The 19788-nt window shown below is 44.8% G+C and overlaps 2 protein-coding genes across 16 annotated transcripts in view; one reads left to right on the top strand and one right to left on the bottom strand.

Moving 5' to 3' along the window:
* The window catches only part of RNF111 (ring finger protein 111), a 91907-nt gene extending 88718 nt beyond the window's left edge, over window positions 1–3189 (bottom strand). For 7 of the 11 annotated variants that reach the window (XM_037910286.2, XM_043524360.1, XM_037910283.2 and 4 more), the window contains exon 1: window positions 2767–3141. The gene's annotated coding sequence lies outside the window, so the exon portion shown is untranslated. Of the gene's footprint in view, window positions 1–1990; window positions 2036–2766 lie in introns of all 11 variants that reach the window. The other 4 variants (XM_043524358.1, XR_006284474.1, XM_007056389.4 and 1 more) reach the window with 4 other exon arrangements.
* A 10293-nt stretch (window positions 3190–13482) lies between these two features.
* Window positions 13483–19788, top strand: part of SLTM (SAFB like transcription modulator) — a 52592-nt gene continuing 46286 nt past the window's right edge. For 2 of the 5 annotated variants that reach the window (XM_043523697.1, XM_027818795.3), the window contains exons 1-2: window positions 13535–13826; window positions 14843–14930. In XM_043523697.1, coding sequence (XP_043379632.1) covers window positions 13653–13826; window positions 14843–14930 — 262 coding nt within the window. In that variant the 5' untranslated portion in view covers window positions 13535–13652. Of the gene's footprint in view, window positions 13827–14842; window positions 14931–19788 lie in introns of all 5 variants that reach the window. The other 3 variants (XM_037910016.2, XM_043523698.1, XM_043523696.1) reach the window with 2 other exon arrangements.

Raw genomic sequence — 19788 nt, forward strand, 5'->3', positions numbered from 1 at the left:
CACAATATCAAGCTTTCATTTAAAATGAAAGTTTCCAGATCTCGTGGCTGCTAAGAAAACCTTCCAAACACAAACTATAATGATGCAGTGCCATCGTGAATCTGCAGACAACTCATTGCTGCCGCTCATAGCTTTGCTAAGCAGTAGAATGAAACAAGACTGATCACTGCCACTGTTAGTTTCACTCCCACATGCAAGGTTCTCACTATCAATAGGACAATTTCATGATACTGCTTTGGACAGCTATGAGCAGAAGCAGACACTGGAGTTATTCACTAAGGAGGAACAGCCAACTAACGGAGGTTGGGGAATCAGAGTAGCAGAGATCTCTATTTCTTCCTCCGCAATGCAGCCAGGAGATGCTGGGGTAACAGTGGACATTCTTCTGTTGGCAACAACCAGGAAAGACAAAACTATACCTCACTGGCAGCAACCAGAAAGGATGGAGTCTCATTAGCCCTTCATTTTTCATCTCTTGCTAGTAGACTTAGTCCTCTACCTAGTAACTGTCAGGCAGATGTTTCAAGCCCCAATTTAGGGCTTGTCTAAAAGGCGAAATTTAAGAGTATACAGTTATACTGCTGTAACTATAGTAAATTTCCCCATGTAGACAAGCCTTAAATAGCTCAGAACAGCAGTGGGGAGCAGAAGAAACTGGAGTTCAAATACTCAGTTAATCAAAGTGAAAATAAAACTAATCCCAGTCCCAAATTATACATATCACAAAGTCACTATACAATCTGGCTCAATATATGTGTTTGTAAATTTGGGCCAGAAGGCTCCAGAACAAGAATAGCATATGCACTGCAGATCAGGATTAAGACACATTGGTAGAGCTGTTTGGAAATCATTTGTGCAGCATCTGCTTACATTATGGATGGTTTGCCCTTTGCTATTAGTCTTGTTTACATATGAATTAAGTTTCACCCTCTTAAATTCTTGCCATTATCTCAATTATCTGACAATTCAGCCTCCAGGTTCATCATTCTGTGAAAAGATCATCATTAACTGAGCTTTCTAAATAGAAAGTTACTACCAAAGCAGAAGATGTGTAACTGAAGTGTAAAGAATATTCCTTTTTGAAAATACAGTACAGGTTTTCACTGAAGGACATAAAACCATGAAAATATATATATATATATATACACACACACACATATATATATATATACACACATACATATATATACATACATATATATATATATATATATACAGGGAATAAGTTTATTAACATATGTTGTTCTTGTTGATCAGAAGACGTCCCCTGCTCTTCCTTAAGACTCATCCATACTAAGGGAAAAAAAGGTTTTTTGTTTAACATGATAGTTGGACACATTTTAAGATCTTAATGTAGACAGGGAAATTGCAGTTTGTGTTAGCTGGCTGAGGAACTCTAGGCTCCCCACAAGGAGCCTCAGCAGGTACTGCAGCATACCATTGTACCAGTGATGTCATCAGACCACTTCCTACAGTTTTGACTCTGGACATTCTGTCCCCGCTCCTGATTGACTGCTTGCCCCCAATCCATCCCCATACCTCAGCCACTCACCACCTTCCATGCACATTTCCCCTACTCCTTCCCCTTCTCTCCTCCTATTCCATTTCCACAAACACTGAGTCTTTCCGTTTAGCTAATAATCCCTTAACATTTTTAATAGATCATGGTATTAACGTGACAACTGCAAAACATCACTCCGCTAGTATGTTATATCCTATTCTCCTACCCTTTACCGGTCTCCTTTATTCAGACTGTACACTTGTCAGGAAAGGGACTGTCTTCTACACTGCATACTGCCTAGCACAATGGGGCCCTGTTCTCAGCTGGCCCCCAGGCAATACTATAAACAACAAGAGAGTCTGCTAGAAAGCCTACCAACATTTTTAGAGCTAACAACAAGACAAATAATTTCTTTCTTTGAACCAGCAAATTATAAAGTAGTCTATTACACTAAACAGCTTGTGATATGTGATATGTAATTTTACTTGCTAGCACAAAAAAAGTCCTTTTAAGCATTACCTTCTTCTCAGGTTCTTAAGACAAGCCAGACAAACATTTTTCTGTACCATCAAAAATAACAAAAAGAAATGAACAGAGCAGGAAAAACAAACGTTTGAAGCCCCCATAAACAGTGGAATAGGTCACACTCTCCTAAAATACCCCACTAAAAGATGCTCAAGCTAACACAAAAAAAATGACAGTTATGAAAAACAGATGCCAAATATACCTAGTGATTACTCTTTCACAGAGATTTTTTAAAAATGTGCCCTCATTTTTGTCTTTAATGCCTGCGACTTCAGTGCAAACATCTCTTATAGACACACACCAAATGTAAACCTCTTTCACTCAGGAAATTATTTTGGGGCTAATTTAAAAACAAAAACAACTTTGACCTCCACGATGAGAGAAGGTTTTGGCGAGCATGTCAGAGAGACATTTAAAAATAACAGTCGGTCTCCATCCGCTGAACTGCCCCCACACTTTGGGGCAACTCCATCAGCAGAGCCTACGTTGCTTCCCTCTCCCCCACCGTCACAATAACATTCACATAGAAAGGCCTGACCCACCACACACAACAAATGGGCCCGTTCACCCGAGACCCTTTATCTGCCACTCATCGCACCAGAGGGATCAGCAGCAGCCTCGGACTCACCCACACCTTAAGCTGGACAATACACACCTCCCCCAGCGCCTCCCTCCTCTCCCCCACAGCCACACTCCGGCCCCGCCCCCACCCCTCCTCCCAGGGGGCGACCCCAACGTACCTGGGACATTAACGTCGAGGGAGGGGGCGCTGGGTGGTAACAGCCCCCACTAGGGGGAAGGGAGAACAAGGAAGAGGCGCCACCAGCCACCGGAAGGACCCAGCGCGGCACAGCTCGTCTTGGCCCGGCCCAGCAGGCCCCGGCTCCCTTCTCCGCTGCGCCCTCACCCGGGGCCCTACCGCCCCTCACGCAGAGCCCGCAACACGGCCTTCGCCCGCTGGCCGATTCCCCACCCAAAGCCGCCCGGCGAACGCGCAGCCTAGGCGGTTGCGGTTTTGTCTGCTGCGCAGCCCCCTCCGCGGACCGCTACTGCTGCCAAGCCCTCCCTCCCCAGGCGCGGCGCGACACTTGGTGCTGCTTTACAGCAGCCTGCAAAGCGCAGCCGCTGCGCAGAACGCCCCTCCTTCCGTGCGGCTCCTCCGCCTGGGCGGGGCTTAGGGTGGCGCACGGCCAGTGCCGAGGAGCGCCATCTGTTGGGCGGAGGCGGGCATGGCAGCGGCAGCAGTCGTACAGCCAGGGCCGCTGTGCTGAGCCCACGCCTGGCTCGTGATGGAGAAGGGTAGAGAGGAAAGCAGTCTTGCCAAACCCGAGCAGTCAACAGTCATGAGCCAGGCCCAAGCACATCATGCGATTGGCGCAGCAATCACCAGCTATTGTTAAATAATAAATGCTGGGTTCTTTGTATTTGCTTTGTGGTTTCCGAGCCTCTCAGGTAGGGCTGGCTCCAGGCACCAACTTTCCAAGCAGGTGCTTGGGGCGGCATTCAGAATGGGGCGGCAGTCCGTGTCCCGGGACGGCAGTCTGTGTCCCACAGCGGCAATTCAGCTGCAGCTCCGTCACTCTTGCAGCGTGGTGGCAATTCGGCGGCAACTGCTTGGGGTGGCAAAATTGGTAGAGCCACCCCTGCTCTCAGGTGCACTCACTTCATCTTTTCATACTCTTCTCTTTAACCAGAAGGGTTAGAAACTTACTTAAAAATAGCTCGAAGGTCAGTGATGAATGCACCTGCAATAAGGAGTCTGCAAGAGACTATGATGCCCTTCTCTTTCTCCTCATTATGAAGGCTCAATCACCGTAAAGTCATTTTTGGTGCTGGATTCAGACCTATGCTAAAGCATTGTTCATTAACAGTTACAAAACTGTTTCCCCATCACACAATAAAATACAAGTAAATAAAGATGTATTATCAAAAGGAGAGAGAATGTTGCCAACTTAGTTTTTCTGGTATCCTGAATCTCACTCAGTTAAAAAGTCAAGAGGTTGGCCTCTACGTGCTCTGGTAGAGCTCCATTCAACTACCTATGATATGGATCCTTGTCCCCATGGATGACTGATGCTACTGAAGAATACCTGGGCTCTTTATTATAATTGAGCAATGGCTCCACTATGGTTAAGGTTAAGACCAGCTTTCTGGTTAAAGTTTCACTGTTCTATGTGCTCTAAAATCTGTACAGTGTCTCAGATTGCCTTGGAATTTGAGTGCCGCCTGGTAGCCCAGGATTTGACAAGTGATCCAAATTTGTGGCCATTTGAACAAGGGGTTCCTAAGATACACACTGCTGAGATGGCTGAGGAGCTGATAATGTGTATGCTTAATATCTACCAGAATTGTCCAGCACTTGAGGAGTGGGATTGGAAACACCCACTGGTATAAATGGTTCACATGTTTCATAGCTATTGTGTCAGGCTGTTTATCTCTCTCGTTTCAGAGTCTCTTTCAGTTGACAGGTTTCAGAGTAGCAGCCGTGTTAGTCTGTATCCGTAAAAAGAAAAGGAGGACTTGTGGCACCTTAGAGACTAACAAATTTATTAGAGCATAAGCTTTTGTGAGCTACAGCTCACTTCATCGGAAGAACATCTCAATTAGATGATGGGCCATTTAACATCTCTCTGGGCCTGCTGTGATGATGACGGTGATGTGTTCTAGGTGCCAACTAATAGCTAAATGAGCTGGAAATGTGGGGGGGGGGGGGGTGGAGTTAGGATACATGTTACCCGGACTGTTGTGCAGGAGGTGGAGAATGAGAGACACACAGCAGTCTTCTCTCACACACTTAAAAAGTTAGTGTAGCAACCATGAAGTGTTGTTATTTTAACAGCCATGACCTGTCTAGAATTGTCTAGATTTGGGACATATGCCATCTATGGTCTCTCTTTCACTGGCCCTATTAGCAACTACACATTGCAAACATTTCAAAATATGACCATTATTCCTAGTCCACTATACCAAACTGTACAGGAGAGGGAAGGAGCAGTTAGGAATTACATAGTAACCAGATGGCTTAGTGGAAAGACTAAAAATTGGGTCTATTCCTAGCTCTGCCACTGGCCTGCTGAGTGACCTTGGGCAAGTCACTTCATTGCTCCGTGCCTCAGTTTCCCATCTGTAAAATAGGGATAATGATGTAAAGTTCTCTAAGATCTACTGCTATAACATGCTGCATAAAAGTGCTTTTGATTATTACCTAGCCACAGCGGTTATCAACTACAAACCTAGGTGAAAACTACAACTGCCTAAATGGCCATTAACTATCAGCAAACATTTCTCTGTTTCTACAGCTAAGAAATTAAATGCCAAAAATTTCATTAATGCAGAGTTAAGGTTGCCCACTGATGACATTCTGGAAGGGACAAGCTAAGTTCAGCAAAACTCAAACTTCTGAGAACCAGGAAATACGGAGTTAAGGTAAATGCCCACACAACTTTAACTCCACCCTTTATGGTGATGCCCCAAAACACCCAGAACACACACTCAGACTCTGCTTTTTAACTGTAATGGACAGGTACTATCTGCACTTGCCCTATGCGCAAATATTGAGGCTATGTCTGCACTACGGACTTTACAGCAGCACAGCTGTACCACTACAGCTCTGCCACTGTAAGGTCTCCAGTGTAGCTGTTCTTTATCAGAGGGAGACAGCTCTGCTGCCGGCATAATTAAACCACCGCCAATGAGTGGCATTAGCTACATTGGCAGGAGAGGCTCTCCTGCAGACATAGCGCTGTCCGCACCAGCACTTTTGTCAGTGAAACTTCTGTCAGTAAGGGGTGTGTTTTTTCACACCGCTGACCGACAAAAGTTTTATTGACAAAAGTGCTAGTGTAGACAAAACCTGAGTCTATTCCCCTGACAGAGTACCACACTTGCAAAATTTAACAACCACTTCAAACCCTTTTACAACTCATTTATACTTGCACACAGGATATCAGTTAAACCTATATTTTCCCCTACCCATCATTAAATCCACAGTCTGCTCTCATATCCCACCTCACTGCTAACAATACCCATACTCATGTGATGATTTTAAAACATGAGTTAAACCTAATAAAATGGTCATGAAACATTTTTCAGTTTTTACTATGGTGCCATACTGCCCATCTTCACTCTCATGGTCTTACCCCCTCATCGGCCCTGACCCCCCCGTAAATTTGAACACCCTCCCTAATTTCAATTCCTTGGGAAAACAACTGGCCCTAAAGTGGTTCTACTCATTCCCCAAGGGAAATTACAGAAAATAGTGTTGGGCTCCTACTCTTCCTCCTTCAGAGCTCTCAGCTATAGAGTTTCACAGGCCTCATTCACAGAAATGTAAGGCTGGAACAAGGGACCTTGAGAGATCATCAAGTCTAGCCCTCTGCACAGAGGCAGAATCAAGTAAACCTGACATACAACATATTCCATATACAGTCCACTCAGTTGTACCAGTATTATATTTTGGGAATGTTTTTCTAACATTAATACCTGAAACAGGCTTCCCTGTAGGTCGAAAAGGTGAGGTTTTTAAATGAAAATGTTTGGGGTTTAAATTCTAGGAAAAATGTCCTTGTCCCCACCCCCATCTGCATACTTTGTGTGTGTGTGTTGTGAAAGCGAGTCCCTAAATTCAGTGGCCTATGTGAGGCAGAAGAGGATTGAAGCATATGCAGAGTGGAAAAGCAAGCACTAGTACTGTCGGTGCTGTACCTTTTCTGCGGATACAGACATTAATTTTGTAATGTCATTCACTGAGCATCTTTCAAAAGCACTAATTTCACAATAAATGTGCACCACTCACGTAATTGTACATTTCCTGAGATATCTGGAAAAACCAAGTCCTAAAGTACTGTATACAAAATGTTGGCAGAACATGACCTTGAGAAATTACATAAATCCAGTGTGCTCAAGCAGCTGGATGTTTTCTAGTCACATGATTAAGGAGATGTAGTGAGAGTGATAATTTCTTCTATGTGATCACATAATAAAGTATAAAAGTAACTAACATGATGGAGGGAGAAGTATTTTTTATTTGTGAGCAAACTAAGTTCATATTTTCATAAAAAATCATAACCAAACATTCCACCAAGCACATTGCTCATGGAAAGATAATATATCTGTATACTTTTTCAATGCTGGTAAAATAAGTGGGAGGAAATGTGGTAGTATTTTTATTTTGTTTGATTTTTGTGTGTGTTTTTTGTTTTTGTATTTTTCTATGATGAATCACAGGCAATTAAAACAGTTAGATTTCAACAGACAAACTACCTGCTTCTATTCCATGATCTAACTTCAGATCAGGAGATTACATGCTACTTCCTAGCAAATATGCACAGTTTTAATCATCAAATGGAGAATATTAATTTCTGACTTATAAATAAGTTATGGTTCTTTTCCTTGCTATCTTATGGGTGAATGGTACTGGAGCTAAAGCAGAAACTAATTTCTACAACCTTCTTCTCACTTTTACATTATACACTACTTCAACAATAGATCAAAAGGAAAACTACACAGTGGAGTGGAAGATAGTGTTTTCCTTGTATAGCAACCAAATGCATTAAATTTTAAAATTAAGGATCACTAATAATTTATCTGTCTGCAATTAGGCCTTTATGTACAATCTATATTATGCTTCATGCTTTGCTTTCAGAAGAGAGAGAGAACAGCAAACACAGACTTTGCATATAATTAGGAACTGGGACTGTCACGCGATTAAAAAAATTAATTGCGCGATTAATCACACTGTTAAACAATAATAGAATACCATTTATTTAAATATATTTGGATGATTTCTACATTTTCAAAAATATATTGATTTCAATTACAACATAGAATACAAAGTATACAGTGCTCACTTTATATTTATTTTTTATTACAAGTATTTGCCCTGTAAAAAAACAAAAGAAATAGTATTTTTCAATTCACCTAATTCAAGTACTGTAGTGAAATCTCTATCATGAAAATTGAACTTACAAATGTAGAATTATGTACAAAAAACCTGCATTCAAAAATAAAACAATATAACATTTTAGAGCCTACAAGTCCACTCATTCCTACTTCTTGTTCAGCCAATTGCTCAAACAAGTTTGTTTACATTTGCAGGAGATAATGCTGCCTGCTTTTTGTTTACAATGTCATCTGAAAGTGAGAACAGGTGTTCACATGACAATGTTGCAGCCGGCATTGCAAGATATTTACGTGCCAGATGTGCTAAAGATTCATATGTCCCTTCATGCTTCAACCACCATTCCAAGGGACATGCATCCATGCTGATCCTATTGGGATCCGGCTTCGCCCGCCCACTGCTAAAGGATCCCCCCCAGCCTAAGAGGGGGATCCACAGGACCTGGACACCAAATAAATCTGGGGGACAACTAATGAAATAACAGGGACAGGAGTGTGGTCAAAGGGTCAAATGAAGGGAACCAGATGGGGACACTGAGCAGAGAACCCCGGACAGCGCCCACCGCTCCTCAAAGGCGTCAAGGGAATCTGTGGATGCTGCCCAGAGGAACTCTGCCTGGATACGTGAATGGACCAAGGATCGGAAATAGGCCCCACAGTCACAGGAGACTCCATCGGCCAACCTCCTCACTCTGGTTTTATAGATGGCCATTTTAGCTAGGGCCAGGAGGAGGCTGACCAGGAGATCCTGTGACTTTGTGGGGACGCAGTTAGGGAGTGCATAAATAAGAAGGTGAGGGGAAAAGTGCAACCAAAAACGTAATAAAATATTCGTGAGGAGCCGGAATAGGGGCTGCAGCCTGGCACACTCCAGATATGTGTGTGCCAGGGTTTCCCTCACGCTGCAAAAGGGGTAGGTGTCTGGGATAGAGGTGAACTGCGCCAAGTACACGCCCATGCTCACGGCTCTGTGAAGGAGCCGCCAACTGGCCCCCGGCAGGCCTCGGGACCAAGGTGGAATATAGGCTGGCCCACCAGGGCTCCTCACCCTCCAAAGGTGGCAGGAGGTCCCGCTATTTTGTATCGGGGCGGGACATCAGGGTGACGGCGTGAAGGGTGTGGAGCACAAGCGTGTATAGATGTTTCCTTGGCGCGGTCTGAAAGCAGACCGGCTGCAGCTTGTGCAGCTGGCTCACGGTGAAGTGGTGGGGGGGTCGGTTGGGTCCACGGGGAAGGGGCCCGATGAAAAGGTCCGGCAGGCCTGGGGTGGAGGGTGGGCGGGGCGCACCCCCGTGCAGGACCCAGTCAAGGTAAACCCGAGCAGCAGGCGGCAAAGCAGCCCTCACCTCCTGAAGTATGCGCCGGGGAGTATGAGGTCTGGAGAGCTACATGCGCTGAGTGAGCATCAGGGGATCCAGCCAGTCTCCCCGGTCGTAATCCAGGAGGTCTCCAACTCTTGTGACTTCTGCCAGGATCAACCTCTGGCGCACCGAGGGGGACTCCGCCACCTGCACTTGGAGCTGGGGGTTGTGTAGCAGGGGCTCCGTGAGGAGATCTGCCCCCTCAGTGGCCACCATAGACCTGGCTGTTGAAAGCAGTTTCCAGGTCCGGAGGAGGTCCTGGTAGAAGACCGCAGCCCAGAGAGGTCTCACGGAAGACCTCTCGGATGGAGATAAAGGAGCTGTTGGTCGTATCGGAGCCCTCGGAAGCGGTGCAGGAAGGCGTACGCCAGTATGCTCCATGCCGGACTACCTGCCCTCCCTCCTCCAGGGGTAGATGGAGAGCCCCTGCAGGGACCCAGTGCAGTCCTGACCAAAAGAACTCCAGAATCGATGTCCGGAGGTTGGCCAGGAAACCTGGGGCCGGGACCAGGGTGTTGAGCAGGTACCAGAGCATGGACAGAACTAGTTGATTAAGCACCAGCGCTCTCCCTCGAAGGGAGAGGCACCGGAGTAGTCCTGTCCATTTCCAAAGCCGCTCTATCACCCCACCCTCTAAATCGTGCCAGTTCTCCGGCGGAGAGGGATGCGTGGCAGAAAGGTAAACGCCGAGATAGAGCAGCGGACCCACGCTCCACCAGATGGCCTGAAGTGTGGGTGGGAGGGAGCTCGCCTGCCACCAGTCCCCTACCACTGTTATACCAATAAAATAAAAACCAGCAGGATCTTATTAAAGGGGAAAAGGAAAAATGCCACATTTATTGTGAATACAGAAAGAATCATAGTAAGCAGTTAGTTATAGCTATAACATTCCATTCAATTTCATATTTATTCACACATTCATTCAGGCACACACACACACAGGTTCTGCAAGGTTGTTATCATAGTTACCAGCCTTAGAGTTGCTCATGCCAAGCCACTGGCCAGGTGGCCTGGACATGAGGAGGGAGCAGGGCCTTGTCAGATGCTCATCTGATGCTCCTGGAAGTTGGTTTGCAGAATCAGACCCCAAAGTTCTCACTTTCTAGAGTCCATTTTTATAGGAATTTCTTCCTATGCCAGTCTATGGGAATTGCTTCATCATGCTGTTGCTGAACCAATCAGCAGATGGCACATTCCTGACGGCTCCGTGCTGCCAGATGTTATCTTGTTCTTTGGTTCGCCCATCCTTGAGGCTCTTGGGTGGATTCCAGTCTGCCCTCCGGGGGTCCTCTGCTTATTTCCACTTGACGCCTTCTTCGGCCGATGGACACTGGATTCTTAGGCTGGCACCTCCCTGATCATTCAGTTATTATCCACACCAAGTATCCATCCACATACATCCTCTATCTCTATTTTAATCACAATTGTTAACAAAGCGAGATGAATACAACAAAAGGGCGGGGAGTCTCTGGGTGCTGTTTCTGTTATTGCAGAGTATTGCTTTGAGTCTCTCTCTGTGTGAGTAGCTGTTGTTACAGAGAATTGCTTTGAGAACAGACTCTGTTTTAGAATGTACTAACACAATTAGCAGCTTGCAAGTTTCACACAGAGAGGGAGAGAAACAGTACCAAAAACCAAGAGACCTCTTAATTAGTAATTCCCCATAGTTTAAATTCCAGGGTATCAAACTCATTTGTGATTTTAATACAGAACTTCTTTAATATGATCCAAACACCACCAAGCCAGAGCTCTTGACCCAGTTGACCCACGTGAGGAGGCTGCCAAATAGATGGCCTGGCAAGCCTCCACCTGTGCCAAGTCACCCGGGTCCTGGACCACGAGGAGCACGTCATCGGCGTACGCCGACAGGACCAGCCGCAGCTCTGGCTCCCACAGCACCAACCCTGTCAACCTCCTGCGGAGGAGACAGAGGAAGGGCTCGATCGCCAGAGCGTACAGCTGGCCTGAGAGGGGACACCCTTGCTGTACTCCTCGCCCGAAACTGACCGGTTCGGTCAGGGTCCAGTTGAGCCTGACCAGACACTCTGCGGAGGCGTACAGCATCTGGAGAAACCCCACAAACTGGGGTCCGAAGCCAAACGCTCACAGAGTGCTCAGGAGATACCTGTGGTCCACCTTGCTGATGACGGGTTCTGCTCGATAACAATCCAAAGCAGTGCGGACTGAGTCAGATGCCACCAGTAGAAGGTTGATTTTTCTTTTTTGGTGGTTTGGGTTCTGTAGTTTTCGCATCGAAATGTTGCTCTTTTAAGACTTCTGAAAGCATGCCCCACACTTTATCCCTCTCAGATTTTGGAAGGCACTGCAGATTCTTAAACCTTGGGTCGAATACTGTAGCTATCTTTAGAAATCTCACACTGGTACCTTCTCTGCGTTTTGTCAGATCTGCAGTGAAAGTGTTCTTAAAATGAACAACATGTGCTGGGTCATCATCTGAGACTGCTATAACATGAAATATATGGCAGAATGCAGGTAAAACAGAGCAGGGGACATACAGTGCTCCCCCAAGGAGTTCGGTCACAAATTTAATTAATGCATTTTTTTTAAACAAGTGTCATCAGCATGAAAGCATGTCCTCTGGAATGGTGGCCAAAGCATGAAGGGCCATACAAATATTTAGCATATCTGGCATGTAAATACCTTGCAATGCCAGCTGCAAAAGTGCCATGCAAATGCCTATTCTCACTTTCTGGTGACATTGTAAATAAGAAGAGGGCAGCATTATATCCTGTAAATGGAAACAAATTTGTTTGTCTTAGCGATCGGCAGAATAATAAGTAGGACTGAGTGGACTTGTAGGCGCTAAAGTTTTATACTGTTTTGTTTTAGAGTGCAGTTATGTAACTAAAAAAAAAAAATCTACATTTGGAAGTTGCACTTTCATGTTAAAGCGATTGCACTACAGTACTTGTATGAGGTGAATTGAAAAATAATATTTCTTTTATCATTTTTACAGTGCAAATATTTGTAATAAAAAATAATACACAGTTTGATTTCAATTACAACACAGAATATAATATATATGAAAATGTAGAAAAAGATCCAAAATATTTAATAAATTTCAATTGGTATTCTATTGTTTAACAGTGTGATTAAAACCGCGATTAATTTTTTTGAGTTAATCGTGTGAGTTAACTGCGATTGACAGCCCTATTAGGAACACAGGCGTGGAAGGGACTTCCAGGTCATCCACTCCAGTCCCCTACTATCACAGGCAACTATATCATATAAGTCAGTTAATAAATTTAGTAGCTCCATCTGAAAACTAGTTAAGTAGTTTGCCCACACTACTCCTATTGGAAGGCTGTTTCAGAACCTCACTCCTCTGATGGTTAGAAACCTTTTTCTAATTTTCAACCTAAATTTATTGATGGCCAATTCATACACATTTGTTCTTGCGCCAACATTGTCCTTTGGCTTAAATAGTTCTTCTCCCTCCCTGATGTTTACCCTCTGATGTATTTGTATAGACCAATCATATCCCCTCTTCAGCCTTCAGCTGAAGAAGCCAAGCGTTTTCTCCCATAAAACAGTCTAGACTTGGAACAGGAGCTAAGACAATTGCAAAAACTTCAGCTCATTTGTGCCTGTGAGATAGGGCTCCTGGTAGCAGAGAAAGACTTGAAAACATCAACCCTGAAGGTTCAGAAACCAGAAGGCAAATACAAAGAATCCCCCGCTTATTATTTTAAATTCTCATGATTTTTAAGCTAATCTCATTATTCTGGGAGAGGGGATAACTCATGTTTTTGAGAATCTGGGGCTGGCAATGCTAGAGTACCTTTCAGGATCATACTGTTTTCCTTAGGCTAATACAGTTTCTTTAGGAGAATGGGACTCTACCATTGTGGCCTAGCAGGTCCCAAACCTGAGAGGCCCCAGAGATGCACAGGAAGGCATGGGCTGGCTGATCAGAGGCTCTGCGGTTCCTGGGCCTCCGTGGCTGCCCATGACAGAACCCGGGGCGCCAGGCAGGGAGCCTTGCAGAGAACATACCACAGCCCCCAGCTCTCGGGGCTGGAGTCGGTCACAACGGGAGTTCCCTCAGTCCTGGCCATAGCCAGCTCCACCTTCACCTCCTCCCCACAGAGCACCCCCTTCTCCCAGCCCCCGGGCGGGGACCAGAGACATCCCCAGACACGCCCCCTGGCGCAGGGCGGGCCGGCTGGGCGGAGAAGAGAGCGGGACTCAAGGTAAGCCTCGGGGAACAGGAAATAGCCGGGCAACGCGCATGCCCGTTTCAGCCCGGTGCTGTGCGGCCGCCATCCGGGTACTGACGGAGGGAGGGATCAAGCGGCTGAGGGGGTTTCATTGTGCGTGCAGCTGCCGCGCTCACTCGCCCTAAAATGGCCGCCGCTGCCGCCGTCTCCTCTCCCGCTGCAGCCCCGTGCGCGGGGCCAGCCCAGATGGAGAGCAAGAAGATCACCGACCTGCGGGTCATCGATCTCAAGTCGGAGCTGAAGCGGCGCAATCTGGACATCACCGGGGTGAAGACCGTGCTCATCTCCCGGCTCAAGCAGGTGAGAGGCCGGCGTAGGCCGCGCGGCCAGATCAGGCCAGGCCGTACTTTGCTCTCTGGTTTCGGGAGCCTGCTGGGGCCTTGCCCGGCGTTGAGCTCCGGCAGCGGGCGAACCGCTGCCGTTCACGGCGCTGCCCTGGAGCGGCCTCTCTGCCCTTTGCCCACGAGGACCGCCGCGCACCCCCTGAGGGGCTCGTCTGGCCGCGCAGCCCTGGCGCCCGCAAGCGAGCCCGCCGCACGGCTGTTTTAAATCCTTATGTGGTTGGCGGTGGAGGCTGGGCGTGGTGCCCTGGGCTGGTCTGAGCAGAAATCTGGATTTGGACATCGCCACAGCATTTTTCATCTGCCACCTCCCTTCCGAGGTAGGGGCAGCCCCGTACTGCGGGATTGAGCCCAGCACACGCAGGCAGGCGCCTCTCCGGTGCTGGGCTTCCTCTGTAAAACAGCCTGGCCCTAACCCCTGTTTTGCCATGGCTCAGGCTTGGCCTAGATGGCTGAGGCTATTTGCGTTGCTTGGTAAGCTCCGTGGTTCTGTTGCCTCGGCACCCTTCTCTGTTGAGTCTGCATGGGGCCTATTTATAGCAGAAGGCTGTCTGCTTTCTTCTGACATCGCCTCAGCATCTCAAGGTACGGCTGCCACGAAATTACTGTGGTGGGTTGCCGGCCTGTGCAAATGCAGGAATGTTCTTGTAACAGTATTATTTTCCTAGGGCTTTGGCCTAGCCTAAATGTTGCTGTCGTTTCGTTTAAATTCCCTTGTAGCATTTCGTTTTGTGTGAGTAGTATGTTGATCTGTGTTACATTTTGTAAAAATGTTACTCTAATCACTTAGGTTGCTGCCATTACCTAGATTATTTTCCTCTTCTGCTCCTCCAAGAGTTTTAAACATACTATCTAATCTGAATCCCTTAAGTAATACTTTGTATTTAGGAAGAACAAGTCATTAGGCTTTTGTGTATGTAAATTATCAACTTCTAGTTAAATTTCATAAAACATTTTTTATTTGGTCTTATTTAGGCTATTGAAGAAGAGGGAGGAGATCCAGATAATATTGAAATAACTGTTTCAGCTGATACACCTATCAAGAAGCCAACAAAAGGCAAAGGTTAAAACCTATTAATGTGAATTATATTGTGAAAATCCATTTACTTAAGGTTTTTAAAAGTTTAATTGTCAAATTAAAAATAAGTTTTCACCTGTTGTGAATACTGAGAAATAGGCCTTGTGGATATATCTGCCCAAATTATGAGTAGTTGTGCTTGATACAATTTTGTCCACTTTTCTACAAATTTAGTCAAACACGGCTCTCGCTCTTCTTCCCTCAACCCCCCCCCCCCCCAAAAACAAACAAACAAACAAACAAAAAAAAACCACACTTGAGGACTGTCTCACATATTTACTGGTATCTGCTACTTAATTGTTTTTTCTGGAAATGCTCAGCCTCTATTTAAGATTGTCATTGAACTTGAAGGGGGGGAAAAGTGTCAAGTGATGAAGGTGACTGTACACCAAAAATAATAGTGGCCAGTCTAAAACTGAATTGCATGTCAGTCTTCAACTGATATTCTTGCATAAAGAATTTTTGAATAAGTCTTATCTGTACTGTTTGGGATAAATGCAAAAAGAAACAAAATAGACTAGTGACTTGGTTTTGCTTCTAATAGTCAATTTCACTTTTTCTCATGTGAAGTTACTACATTGCTAAGGAGGAAACTTAAAATTGTATGGAAGCTTGAAAATTTAGAAGCCTTTCTACTGATCTTGTTATACTGGGTTGTGTATTTAGCAAAAAGTAAACGGAGACCTGAGTTATTCCTTCTGCTGCTACGGTTAATGTTTGCCTCCTTTCTTCTTCAGCCCTCTAAATCATGACTGATATGCATATCACTATATTGAATTGGCCTCTGACAAGGTCCCTCTTGGATAGTCTAGACCTCCACCCTGTCACTCTGCCTTCTGAGGATATTACTGTTTGGGGAAGTCTTTGACAGCTGCTATTTAAGATGTGGCTTCCAGCTTTTCTACAGAGTTAAATTGGTTTACCTATAAAATATGAACCCTTCCCTTTTTTCAGAAAGATGTCATTGGTCTTAAGATGAGTTCTCACTTTCTTCTCACCCACTTTGAAAACTTATGGAAATGGATTATAATTGGATACTTGCGTGATTCACATATGTTTCTGTTAACAAGGGCCCTTTGATAGAACCTGAATATAATTCACATTGTTCATATTTGTTTTCTATAACATTACAAGCTCACTGCTTGGCTGACTGCATGGAAGAATGATAGTCTTACCATATTCGGATATGTTCATCTTCTAAAGTGAATATCCTGGAGGAGTGTTTTCATTTGTCAATATAATCTGTCAGATTTTCCCAGTCTTGGCTTTCAGTGGACTTACTGCAATACCTTTTCGTCCACAGTGAGACCAAAGTGACTGTTTAGCAACCAGATATTCCTTTGTTAGTTACTTTGGTTAGGATGATATGCATTCATTTAACCCCATGATGTTGGTTTCCCCTCCTGCTTGTTTCTCTCTTCCACTATAGAGATTTAACTTGTCTGCTAAAATGCTATTACTTTAATCTCTTATAAACCTGACCGTTTCCTCCAGTTGGAAAGACTAGCACTTGGAAAAATGTATTGGTTAGCTTGTCCCAGGAAGTTTTCCCTGGTAAGCAGGGGAATTTAAGCCATTAATTTCTTCAGAAACTGAGCTTTCCTTTAAGACTTAACCTATGTTTACACTAGAGGTTATATCAGCATAACTTATGTCATTCAGAGGTCTGAATAAACCACCCGCAAGTGATATAAATTACATCGACATGAGGGCCGGTGTGGACAGTGCTATGGACGGCACTCTTTTGTCAACATAGAGGTGCAGCTGCACCACTGTATGTGTAGACAAGCTCTAAGACTCAAGCCATTCTGGTTTCAAAAATAGTCCTCCAGTGTCAACAGATGCAGTTTTCCCTCCCTGATGGACTTTTCAAACCAACTGCTGTAGTTTCTGCTGCTCATAGCTTTCTCCAGGCTGCTGCAGGGTGAAGCTAATAAGTATCTAGCAGGCTTTACTGTTGCTATTCAGAACATTATAGTAAGGACAATTTTACTGCTCCCTGAACTTGATACAGCTACTGCTGGGATGGGGGAAAGCTGTGAACAGCAGGGGCTGCCATTGAAGTTGTAAGGGAAGTAGTAGATCCATTAGAAGGAGGCTGGGGGAAGGATAAGATGGAAGAGAGCCTTCTTTGGAACATCCGAAAGGGAGACCAAAGCTTTTTCCATTCAAGTAGCAACTTCAGACTTTTCAGAGAGCAAATCAGTAGAGGTCTTCGAAATAAAAAAAAAAAGCTAATAGGTGTCCAACTTTTCAGGCCCAGATAAAACTGAGTGCTTGAATAACTTCTGTTGTGCCGCTTCACTCCTGGATTTAATAGCTAATTCCTCGTGTGCAGGCACATTGTTTTTTGTATTTTTTTTTTAAAAAAGATCTCGCTTCCTTAATCACCTGTTCAGTGCTGAATGCTGTCACCAAAATGTTGTTCTGGCCACATGTGAAGAAGATCCTAGTAACTTTTTAGATGTCTAGGTCAGATGTTGTAGCTCACCTACAAAGGAATTATGTTTTCTGTGAAACATTATTAGATGTGAACATTCCCCTGGAGTATTTGCAACCCAAATGCTGCAGCTTTGTGCTAATGCTCAGGAACTTGAGTTTGAAACATTTTGTCTATAGCATAAAATAAAACAGGATGAATAAGTAGTAAACATTAAAACAAGTTTTAATACCAAGATGCTAACGCAAGCAAGGACACTAGTTAGTTTGTTAAACTATGTTTAAGCAAGATCCATTGGTCTCACATAACAAACTTCCTTGTCTAATTTCAGGCCATAATTGCAGTTTAAAGGCAGTGTGTATTGGTGTAAGTAACATGCATCTGCCTGTAGATATCTGACCCTGATACCACCAGAATGAATTTGGTTCCTTTACTATCCAACCCCATTATATCACTAAAAGATGTATATTTACTAGCACATGCTATAGTACTGTTGCCTTCTTATTCCTCCACACTACTTAACCTTCATGTCCCTAAATTATATAGTGCCCCCCTGAATGTCAGTCTTTCAAAAATAAGAAAATACTTAAAGATGAGGCACATCTCTACCCCAAAAAAGACCCATAGTTTTCCTGGCTGTTAATGACATCCACCAATGCAGAATTGTCTAATCAGAATTTGTTCCACAATCTTTTTTGTCTCGGTCAAACATGCTACTTGTCATCAGTACAGAAACTGTACACAATACTGCTGTGCAGTAAAACTATAATATCCTATCCAAGGGAGATAGTGACATTTGAAGTGACTTACACAGTCATGCCACTTGTTCCATCAAGTTTCGTGGTATAAACGCTGCTGTCTGTATTCACATACATTTCCCTGCCACTACTCCTTGGTTACCTATATCTCTGGCTGATAGTTTTCAAGAGGCATTTGTCTCTCAACAGGAAAAACTGATTGCTCCTCTGTTTTATACTAGATAATCTTCACCACCATTTAACTCAGTTTCCTTTGGGACACTCCTAAATGCCTCAGTCTATTAGTGTGATCTTATCTCTGTCCCCTCTTATTATCGGGCACAGTCCTGCAGTGTTCACTTATGATGGATGGTGCCTCTTCCAGGGCTGATGCCTCCCCTTGAGGTCTCTAAATCTATTGTACTCTTTCTCACACTGTGAGCCCTCTCTTGTTCCAGGATCTGCATCTTCTTCTTCATGATTTGGCCCTCCAGTCATGTCACTATGTGATTTCCTCTTCTGGGGTATAGAATCTCACTGGATCTGCTGTCCAGACAATGCCACTCTGTCAGTGGCTAGTAGGGGAACCTAGACCTGCACACTATTCTGGGTTCTAGCACAAGGACCCTGTAACATGCAGCCAAGGTCTGGTCAGTCCACAGTCTTGCTGCACGCTCGCTCTCTCTCTCTGGACTGCTTCCTACTCTACTTCTGACGGGTTTTCTTCTCCGCCCTTCTGTCTTCTGAGGGCTTGTCTACACTTAAGCACTACAGTGGCACAGCTGCATCACTGTAGCAGTTAGTGAAGAAGCTACCTATGCCAATGGAAGATCTTTTCCCATTGGTGTAGAGCTCCACCTCCTCAACGGGGAAGTCCTCCTGTCAACATAACGCTGTCTACACCAGATATCAGAGGGTAGCTCTGTTGGTCTGTATCCACAAAAACGAGTCTGGTGGCACCTTAAAGGCTAACAGATTTATTTGAGCATAAGCTTTCGTTGGTAAAAACCCCACTTAAGATGCATTGAGTGAAAATTACAGATGCAGACATAAATATATTGGCACATGAAGAGAAGGGAGTTACCTCACAAGTGGAGAGCCAGTGTTGACACGGCCAATTCGATCAGGGTGCATGTAGTCCACTCCATAATAGATGAGGAGGTGTCAATTCCAGGAGAGGCAAAGCTGCTTTTGTAATGAGCCAGCCAGTCCCTATTCAAGCCCAAATTAATGGTGTTAAATTTGCAAATGAATTTTAGTTCTGCTGTTTCTCTTTGAAGTATGTTTCTGAAGGTTTTTTTTGTTCAAGTATAGCTATTTTCAAATCTGCAAACAATCTTCCTGGACATAGTTATACTGACATAAAATTTGGAATGTAGACCAAGCTGTACTATACCTTTTTCTCAGGACCAGTGTCTTACTCTTTCCAGGGGTTCCCTCCTTCCTTCTCTAATGAACAGAAGGTGGGTGCAAGTTTCCTCACTGCAGCCCTTTCTGTTGTCAGCTTCTAGGCTTTATACTAGCCCAGGCCATACCTGCTCAGCTGAGCTTCATCTTTCAATCGGGTTGCTTTGCCAGCCTAAGCTCCTCATGTGTGGCCTATCATGATAACTGTCCCTGTCTCAGCTTCCTTAACCCTGTCGGGGCTGATGTGGGATGAACACTC

This window comes from Chelonia mydas, chromosome 10 (genome assembly GCF_015237465.2).
Source record: "Chelonia mydas isolate rCheMyd1 chromosome 10, rCheMyd1.pri.v2, whole genome shotgun sequence".
NCBI classification, from domain to species: Eukaryota; Metazoa; Chordata; order Testudines; family Cheloniidae; genus Chelonia; species Chelonia mydas.